Source organism: Lolium rigidum, chromosome 7 (genome assembly GCF_022539505.1).
Source record: "Lolium rigidum isolate FL_2022 chromosome 7, APGP_CSIRO_Lrig_0.1, whole genome shotgun sequence".
NCBI classification, from domain to species: Eukaryota; Viridiplantae; Streptophyta; class Magnoliopsida; order Poales; family Poaceae; genus Lolium; species Lolium rigidum.
The window spans coordinates 9,894,282-9,904,552 of record NC_061514.1 but is presented as its reverse complement, the minus strand read 5'-3'; the positions used below and the strand labels follow the sequence as shown (position 1 = coordinate 9,904,552).

General features: G+C 42.8%; 1 protein-coding gene and 1 long non-coding RNA gene across 17 annotated transcripts; both read right to left on the bottom strand.

Annotated features, from left to right (window-relative positions):
- Nucleotides 1-466, bottom strand: LOC124669250. Its single transcript, XM_047205904.1, has one exon. It carries the CDS (start codon nt 329-331, stop codon nt 59-61), a length of 273 nt encoding a protein of 90 aa, XP_047061860.1. The 5' UTR covers nt 332-466; the 3' UTR covers nt 1-58.
- A 557-nt stretch (nt 467-1,023) lies between these two features.
- Nucleotides 1,024-7,316, bottom strand: LOC124676528. Of its 16 annotated transcripts, none has more exons than XR_006993685.1 (9): nt 6,634-7,316; nt 6,428-6,502; nt 2,958-6,155; nt 2,756-2,858; nt 2,565-2,660; nt 2,303-2,414; nt 2,078-2,230; nt 1,559-1,964; nt 1,024-1,487 (listed from the first exon to the last, which is right to left on the bottom strand). It is a non-coding gene; the product is annotated as an uncharacterized LOC124676528 (long non-coding RNA). The 16 variants fall into 16 exon arrangements; XR_006993681.1 differs by having other exon boundaries at nt 2,303-2,858; nt 2,958-3,748; nt 4,515-4,586; nt 6,051-6,155; XR_006993678.1 differs by having other exon boundaries at nt 2,561-2,858.
- Between the last annotated feature and the right edge of the window lie 2,955 nt (nt 7,317-10,271).

Genomic DNA, 10,271 nt, shown 5'->3' with positions numbered 1-10,271 from the left:
AAGCAACCAGCCAAGTCTCATGCCATGGTTGAACACGCCTAGCTAGTGATTGCAGCTACTAATTGGGTCCCCAGCAGCTGAGGTACATCACAGTCCTCAACCCCTCTTCTGCTTTCTCCGCTCGCCGCCTCTCCGCCACCGCCGCGGCGGATGCCGGAAGCTGCTTCTTGCCCTGCGAGACGGTGCCGCGGATGCTGGCCTTGGCCTTGGCCGCCCTGTGGATGGACCGCAGAGCATAGTTCCAGCGGCAGAGGCCGGCCTGGTCCTTGAGCGCCTCCACCGCGCCGACGCTCATCGCCACCATCCACGATGCCTTCGCTGCACCCGCCATCTTCTCTTGTTCTTGCTGTGTTAGTGGATACTGCTGACTGATCTGTATGAACTCCGCGACTTCTGAAGATTAGGTACGTAGTAGTGGAGTGGGGACTTACTAATCGAAGGAATTAAGCTGAATGTTGAATCGATGCTTGTGTTCTTGTGTTGATGGGAGCAAGAGTGCGAGTGGGACGAGGTTTTAATTTATAGCGGAGGCAAGGCCAGGGCAAAACAGGTGGCCGCGGGCGCTGGTTTTCCACGATACCGGCTGCTTTCAGATTCATTTTGCTTGTTTACGCCTCCATCACCTCTAGCTTTCGCCTCGGTGCAGTTGGCTGCCAAAACAGCTTGTCTTGTTTACTCGCGGCATGGGCGAATTTGTCCACTACGACCGGACCAGGCCGACTGTCACTGAACATGAGCACCTATATGATAAACTAGCAAAAGTAGGCGCGGCGGCACGCCGCGCCAGGTCGTGGTAAACGGTACGTATACTGATCGACACATCTCAGAAGTTATGTGTGAAATGACACATAGACTACACATGACAACCACGTGGGCACAAAGAGCTAGATTCATGTCCGGTTCATAACATACAGATTTAATAAAATTGCAACACTAATCAACACAACGACAAAATATAAGGTTCAAATTATTATTAGGCTGAAGAAATAAGGTAATAGCATGTGTATGGGTGGCAAAACAAAAAAACAAATGATCATAGTCATCATAACATAATAATAGAGCCTGGAAATTGTACAATATAAAACATAAGAAGTGCGGGGGAAGATATAATACATTAGAAACGGCAACTGACAAATCGTGAAGGGTTCTAGCAAGCCAAACACAACATCTATGAGGCTAAACAACACATACAACCTAAGCACATAGCCTAAACGGGTGGTTGACGTAGATACATAAACATGGAAGTGTATTCAGGGTCCAAACATATAGCCCCTGAACAACAGAAACTGGGCAATAACATAGCTCCCTCGCTGCATTCATCTGCAGAAGACCAGTGTGTAGACACATGTCCAAGATATTGTGCCCTTTATATCCTGGTGTCCAAGATCCTAGTGATCATCTGTGAAGTGTAATCCCTTCTTAGATTTAGAGTTCTTGCCGGCACCAACATTTTTGCGTTTTTACCCTTCAGCCACATCAGAGCAAGTCTACAATAGAAACACATAGCTTGTCAGCAACCTAAAAACACATGTGCTCTGGTAAGGCAACACAGTTATACCTCATCAATAAGACGATGATGCTGCACTTTGTGGCGTGGGATCCATAGATGGTGGTGGAGTGGAAGTCTCACTTGGACCTTGAACATGTTTTGGAGTTTCAGGAGCAGAGAGATTCTCATTGCCTTGACTTGTGGCTGAATCATCCATGCCCTGTCGTCGAGTAACACTGGCACGGAAATCGGATCAGCAATCTGTATCCGAAGGTGGCTGCGCAATGTATTCAGCGAGATTCACGTCTAGGAGCGACAACAACGCTGAACTCTCTTCCCACAATGGCAAGCAAATCCCGAGGCACAGTATTAGCCGTTCCCCTGACACTGGACACAAGTGTAATGCTTCTTTTCCGACAACAACCTCTCCGCGAGCCCAAACAAATAAAGTTTGCGAATTTTCCGGTATGAGGATCTGTTGAACCAGAATTAACAAAAGGGAAAAACTGACGTAAGAATTTGTCACAAAAAAAGAAAACGTGCAATAAACATCCTGAAGAACAGAAGATATGACAAACACGTGTGTACCTCGGATGAGGTATAACAGCAGGACACTGAGGGCATTTGTATACCCTATCCTCTAGCTTAAGTTTTTTCTAACATTCTTTGCAACTTATGTAATACCAGCTTTTGTTTGTAAGAACCCTCAGTAATTCAAATGGACATCTTGTACCATTCACCCTAAACACGATTATCAATTGATTTAGTATGAGAATGCAGGGAAGAAAACATACTATAAAACACCGAACATACCATGATGCAATTGGGTTCGAATGTTGCTATTTCCGCGATCGTTGACACCGTCGATTCTGCATGACTTTAGTTTCCGCTGTGTAATTCGGCGTGCCTTGGCAGATGCTTCGACCTGTGGCATATGCAAGATACGCATGTTATTAAACAAATAGCCAGCAGCACATTATTGGATACAACAGCTAGCACAAATCAGGAAAAAAAGAAATACAACAGGACAATACAAAAACAGAGGTGAGAGCGTAATGCCTAAGTACTGACTGACAGTTATGCCAACAATTAACACGATAGCAGGTTCTTGATTTGATGCCTCCATTAGTCCATCAACATCTCTCGCCACAAAGTAACAATATCATGCTCGCTTCATAAAGTAACACGTGTATAAACCAGATGGTAATTAGGAGAACCAAATACTCACTATGGAAAACACAAATTAAAGATAGCAGCGATCGACACCTTCCGTCTGTGATATAAATTTGTTGCTTTTGGCTCTTTATCGTACCAGAAGGAGGCAAAAACATCGGTGACTTTGTTAACCCGTCCGACAACATCTGTAAATCTGCACAGAGTAGTTAAATTGCCATAACACGAAACAAACTTTGCCAAGAAAACAAACGATACACAAATAAATCAATGATCAAAACAACTGTATTCTTACTGGTTATAAGTTATTCTGATCAATGCAATCTGACAGCATGCTAAACGGGACAACAGTATAGGCATACATAGGAAAATTCTCCGGCGGCGGCACCACCTCTGACAGAGTAGTCCTCATAGTAAAGAAGATCGGCAAAGGATGATCCACTGACCTGTAGCTCTTTCTAGGATCATACAAATCAAATTTGTCAGTGGTGTAAATAGACCCCTCCTTCATCTGATCCCTAAACTGATCTACTCCTTTTCCAGGAACTGTACCTTCCATTGTGCCTCTTTGTAAATCAGTCAAAAAGCACCCCCAATAAAGGAGTTTCTTTAGCAAGATAGTAGATCAATATAGTGGAAAATCAAAAGGACAATCAAACCAAGTAATCATGACAGATATTACGAAAATAAAGGAAACATTCCTATCTTCCAACTCGCTATCTAGTAAGGCATATTAACCGTGCGTACCAAGTGAAGGAATAAGAAATTGAGAAAATAAAAAAACAAAGCGAACACTTATACGCCAAGGCACTACAAATAAGGGGAAATGGCGCAAGACCACGCGCACCAATATACAGATCTATACATTACACCTAAACAATCCGATAGATAGAAAAGCGGAGCAAATAGATCTAACCTGGTGGTCAACGACGACAAAATCAAGTGAGTAGAGAATCCCTTGATTTGGGCTCCTGAACACCTAGATCCTAGTAAACCGAACCATCACCTTACATTGATAGGAATTTCGAGACAAATGGCATCCGAGTTTGATCATCACAACATAAAGTTTGATGAGGTGCGGAGAACCTACGGGATAACCAGAGTAGCTGGTGTCATGGTGATTTACATTAATTGGAATCCGAGTACAATAAGATATATACACCTCCCAATTATCATAGTTATATCCTTGTGCAGCATAGAGGGCTTATGCGTCACAATACTGCTCGTACAAATATGAAAGATGAGTAAACAAATTAAAATAGATAATCTATAAACAATCACTTTCTACGCATATATAAATGAAATAGCTAGAGTAGTGGTCAAGCATGGATAACTTGGGGATCGTTCCGTAGACCTGTGTGTACAACAGTATTGGTGGACATGCATTTGGGGATCAAATATATTTAGAAGTAGCATTGTGGATTCAAAAACCAACCTTTATCACTACAACATTATTTCATCACCCAGGATCCTTGCATCTCCTCTTTCTCCAATTACAAATACAGTTTAAACCAAAATTTAAAATGTTGCACTGTTCTATCAGTTTCTTACTTTCAAATGCAGCTACAAACTAAAAGAACACCAGCTAAGTACAATGCTGGGGAAAAATCATTATGAAAATCCAATAATCCAGTATCTTCTGCATTTGGTAGAAAGAGACAACAAACCTATATTTCCTCCAAACAATTTCAGACATTAGCTATAGAATGGAAGTATGTCCTAGTCCCAAAATCTAATAGTGAGTTGTAAGCAAAACAATGTGAAAAAGACATTATTTGTGCAAGATGGATAAAAATTTGTTCAAAATGACAACATGGAATGGAGAGGACTACTCCAAAATAAAGGAGAGTACCTGTAGAAAAAACTTGCATGTTGCATATCTCAGGTTTGTAGATATACTGCAAATCTAATTCAATCTGCAAAACTGAACCAGAGCACGAAAAATAATATTCAAAATAGCTTAATGCAACTCAGCAAGCCGCCTATTTGTCAAATTTGTGTTGTACATGCACCAGATTCCTTCTCAAGTTGGTACTATCAAATATTGGGTGTCACATGACACTACTTGTATAGATATACGAAAGGAAATAAGAAAAGATAATTAGGGGGCATGACCAGATCTATTTTTGCAATAGGCTCACATGATTATTCTATTCTTGCAAGCCACACTAATCTTGTGACCTTATCTTCATTGTTCTTTGGCTGCAAAACTACATATACATACCTGCTTACCTTACATGAATCAACTGGGGTTACTGGAACACTAAATAAATAAAAGTGGGAACCTAAACTATGCCCTGTTCCCCTTGAGCTAACCAGCCGCTGAATATACAAAATTAGTAAGTGTGCATAAACCAAGTTTTGTCTATGTGATTTTCACCAAGCGCAAAATTAGTGGATACTAACTGGACAGAACATGATATGAAATTGGAAGGCAATGCCTGAATGTAAGATTTAATTTGGGAACCACAGCTCTAGGGAAGCACGTGCACTTAGTATCAGGTGGGTTTTTAAAACAACTATGAATATAATGTTAAAAAACTTCCCCTGTAAAAAATGGATATAACTCAACTGTAAGAGAATGATAGGCTAATGCCAAACTCCTAGAGCAGGGCAACAGTATAAATTGACATAGCTCTGCGGCAATGTAATTTAAGTGAGTGCACACAATCTGAGCAAATCATAACAGAAAACAACTAAACGTCCAACAACATGCCTAATCGGCAATCAAGCAAAAAGAAAAGCTTAGACACGCATGCCAAGCATGCACATACTGTATTTGGCCCCAAAGCTATAGATAATGATAACGATCTTGAGGGCTTCCCAAAGTAATTAGTAAGTTCCCAACTGTTAGGCTTAATACTTGCCTTCTATTTTTATTCTTCTAAATCTAGCATATTTCTGTAACTCATTAAAGTTCAACATCTTTGTACCAGCAACAATTATAAATGGAATGCCAATAGTTGTGCCAAGCACACAATAAGGAAAAAAACATATGTAGCAACTGAGAAGTAGATTCCAGTGCTCATACTTTGTACACAGCGTATAAATGTGCATATGAAATCTGACTGACAATCACATGATCCTTTTAAAGGTCATGTTCTTTAGAGGTATCATCAAATCCTTCCAGGCCTAGGGTAGATTGAAGGAGCAATTCCAAATATACAGTAACCAATTCAGATCCATGGCACCTGCTAATTCTTTAGCACCCAGATCTGTCTCCAGGTCAGTAAATGAACAAAATAGAAACACTACTGCTCTGGTATGTGATGTGATGATGTTTGCGACCCTATAATTCGTGCGAACAATCAATGTTCTTAAGATTAATTTCACACAATAGAAATAACAAAGAACAGAAATCAGAAACCTGCATGAATAATTCTATTACCTTTATATGAAACCATTCAGAAAGCACCAATAGCTCTTTATCCTTCTCTATTTGACCAGGTTATGGGTTCTGCTTCACAATCTTCCGTTTTGGCCCACCACTCTCCTATCAGATTCATGGAAATAAACCTCATTTAGCAAACATTAATTTTTTTTACCAACCCCAATATGTCACGCAAAATAAATTCCTGCTCATGAGAGGAACTCTTAGTGAACTAAATAAGAATACAGATGGCAAGGCGCTCATAGGCACACTGATAGTAGGAACCATCAGCGTCTCAAAACTTTGAGGAGCTAAATGGTAGATGAGTGATTGCACAAAGTGTGCACAAAGGAGCACACTCAGATATAATATATTTGTCAAGAACAAAAATGCACCTGCATACTGAAGGTCCAAACTTCATTCGGCATGGTCTTCCGTCCAAGTTGGTCTCCAAAATCTCTCAAGCACACCTTACAAATCAAATTAAAAAGTGGTACATGCACGTGGATTTTTAAATATTGTCTGCATTCAATTAAATGTTTACAACATTCAAAATTGAGTCGTGCAGTAAGAGAGGAACGCGGGAGGCTGAGAGCTGTACCTAAGGCAGCAAGATAAGAGTTTGTAGACACTGACACGTCAAAATCATCAAGGCCGGCCATACTCTGCCTCCCTGACCTTGGTGACGCCGGTGGCCTGCAAAAGCAGCAGCACCTGTACTACACTGGAGGCAATGCTATCAGAGCAAAATCTCAATAATCAAACCAGAAACTGACAACTGAACTTCATCCCAGAAATCATCCAAACGGATAAGAGAAGAAATATCTGTTAAATGAAGGAAGAAGTCACCTAGGGACCTGAACTCCAATCCCCGAAATCTGCTAGCTCGTGGACCAAGGCCATCGCCGGCTCTTCGCCCTGGATGCCGTTCCCCTGCTGCGCCAACCAGGATGTACCGCCGCCTGTTCCGTCGACGCCGGCATGACCGACGCGAAGAATTGCTGGGTGGCGGCACCCGCTCGTGCTGCAGGGAAGCGGCCGGAAAATACGCCTCCCTCTGCCTCCGGCGCACGAAGGTGAGCGCGATGTTGCCGGCGCCCTAGAACCTCTCGGGAGGGCTCCCTAAGATCCTCTTCTGCGTGGCCATCCGTCTTGGGAAGGAGTGGATTGCTCCGAGTTCCTCCACCGCGCTGCTAACCGCCTAGGGGGAGAGAGGGTCTGGAGGAGGAGGATGCCGGCCCCGGGTGAGGATGGTGGCTGTCGTGGAAGAAGAAAGCACGGGAGAGAGATGAGGAAAAAATGTGGTTGGTTTGTTTACTCCTGTTTGTATTAACTATAAATCTAACCGCTTAGCATTAAGCGGTGGCTTGAGAGGCAATGGACACCGCTTTGACCGCAGAGGCGCGCAAGACCCAATACATGTTGGGCCCACCAAAATAACATCGAAACGCTATGTTCACCGCATGCACACAGCGTCCCACGCACGACCGGTGTTCTGCACATGACCCTGCAAATTCCTAGAGAACACCCAAGTTGCACACGAAAAAACACTACGAAATCAAACCATATATTACCATACGTGTCAGCCCGAAGTTAATTCTCAAAAGATGTCAAAATTCTGAGAAAAATCGAAGTTGATCGCTCTTAGTATAGTAGTTATTTCATGGCGTTCAATGTATTTCGCTCAGTTTCCCTCAAAACAAAGTCTGCTTTTTTGGTTGAATCTCATAAAATTAAAAAAAAAAATGAAACCGTGTCTAGAAGGAACTAGACACTTTTTTGATATAGTAGAAGCGGGACTTGGCGTGACAATTCCGAAATTCGTTCCTAATAAGAATCGAACTCCGGTCGTTGGGTTGCGCCACTGCGATCCCAACCATTAGGCTAAACCCACGTCGTCCGAATCTCAGAAAATTGGTTATCAAAATTTATTTATGTTTTATCTACTTTATTTATGTTCTTTTTTATATTTGCCCCAATGTAAATTAAGTTATTTATTATAAAATTTTATTTAAAGAATAACATTTGCTTCGGTCCGCTGGAGCAACACTGATCCGAATGGATCAAAATAGATTTGGATCCGGCTACTGGAGATACCTTAAACACCACAATTACTTTTTTTTGCGTCCACGATCTTATACAAAATTAAGTTGCGATTCAGCTCGTGGTTTAGAGGAAACTGAAAAACGGGAAAGGAAACTGAAAAATAGGGGGGAAAACCTTGCTCTCATCAAAGAACATGGAGACGGATTAGTTAGGGTTAGTTGGGCAGTTTATCAGATGTCCCACTCGATCTAACTTTACCCTTGTGGAGTCTTCAGCCCCACGCTGCCCCTTTCTGCCCCACCTCTGATTTCCCCTGTCGGCCTCTCTCCCCATCGGCGGGCGATTTTGTATTGATAAGTCTGAAATGCTGCCGGCGAAACTTGCGTGATCATCGGCTCCGTGCAGTCCATAGCCCTTGTCGCTATGTCCCATGCTTCCTGCGGCAGGCTCACTTTTTCTCGTGGTTCAGGCCCGATGTATTTTCTTCATGTTCCACGCGTGAGATCTGCAGGATCGATGTAAGGGTTGCCCAATTCATCGAAAGACTCAGATTCCTCGTTAGCTTCACGGTTTGCCCCCGTGATTACGTAGATTTGATGTGTTGCGTTTCCCTTGAACTCAGGGCAGGTGACACCGTCAGATAGATCGGTGAAGACCTTGCTGTCGATGGAGTTGTTGGCGTAGGCGGAGTCGAAGATTTCGAAGCTCTCCAAGTCGCTATCTTGAGACAGATCGGTTTCTGTGAATGACCCAAAAGTCATGCCACCGAACAGATCCTCCTGTGTCCCGTCGTGGGCGGGCTTGATGCAGCGTGGCTGCGAAGCTTCTTCAGCGCCTGATTCAACAGGATTTGGCCGCAAACGGTTCCGAAAAAATCGGTGCCGAAAGACGGTGTGATCCTTCTTTTCCGATGAGGAAACGGAAGCTCCCGAACGTCATCTCCGTCGAGTTCTCCAGATGAGCATATGCATGCAGGCAGTATCGTGAGGAACAAAATCGACGAGATCGGGTTGCACTCATTTACCTCCTTCCATGATGTTGCTTGATGTTCATGACGATGTTGACGAAGCCATCGAGATCAAGACCTTGATGCCTCTAATCCCCACAGACGGCGCCAATTCACAAGGGATTAACTTGTCAATACCTACAGATTGTAGAGTTAGGGTTTCGTAAGAAGTAGAGGGAAAGTAGATCTCGAAGGTTCAGCCGAACGAAGGTGCTCAACTCAATAAAAAGGTGGCTAGGGTTACAATGATTCGATCCCTTTCTTGACCCTCGGCTTCCCTTTACATAGGAGGCGAAGCCGAGGCCTGATGACCCACAAGTATAGGGGGTGTATCGTAGTACTTTTGATAAATAAGAGTGTCGAACCCAACGAGGAGCAGAAGGTGTTGACAAGCAGTTTCGATGAAGGATTCACTGTAAATGCTCACAGACAAGTATTCGGGGGTTTTGATATAGCGGATAAATAAAGTACGAGTAAGTAAAATGCGAGAGAAATAATTGCAGCGAGTGGCCCAATCCTTTTTAGCACAAAGGACAAGCCGGTTTGTTTACTTATAATGACCAAACGTTCTTGAGGACACACGGGAATTTAGTCTAGTGCTTTCGCTTCATATAGCTGATTAATCTTCATTGTTTTGATAAGTGTTGTGTGGGTGAAGCTATGCTAATGCACCGCCCTTCCTAGGACTAATACATACTTATGATTATACCCCTTGCAAGCATCCGCAACTACAAGAAAGTAATTAAGATAAATCTAACCACAGCCTTAAACTGCGAGATCCTGCTATCCCTCCCCGCATCGATATACCAACGGGGGTTTAGGTTTCTGTCACTCCGGCAACCCCGCAATTGGCAAACGAGTACAAGATGCATTCCCCTAGGCCCATAAAGGTGAAGTATCATATAGTCGACGTTCACATGACACCACTAGAAGAATAACACCACAACTTAAATATCATAACATTAAATACTAACCAACATAATTCACTACTAACATTTAGACTTCACCCATGTCCTCAAGAACTAAACGAACTACTCACGAGACATCATATGGAACATGATCAGAGGTGATATGATGATGAATAACAATCTGAACATAAACCTTGGTTCAATGGTTTCACTCAATAGCATCAATAACAAGTAGAAATCAACACCGGGAGAGTTTCCCCTATCAAACAATCAAGATCA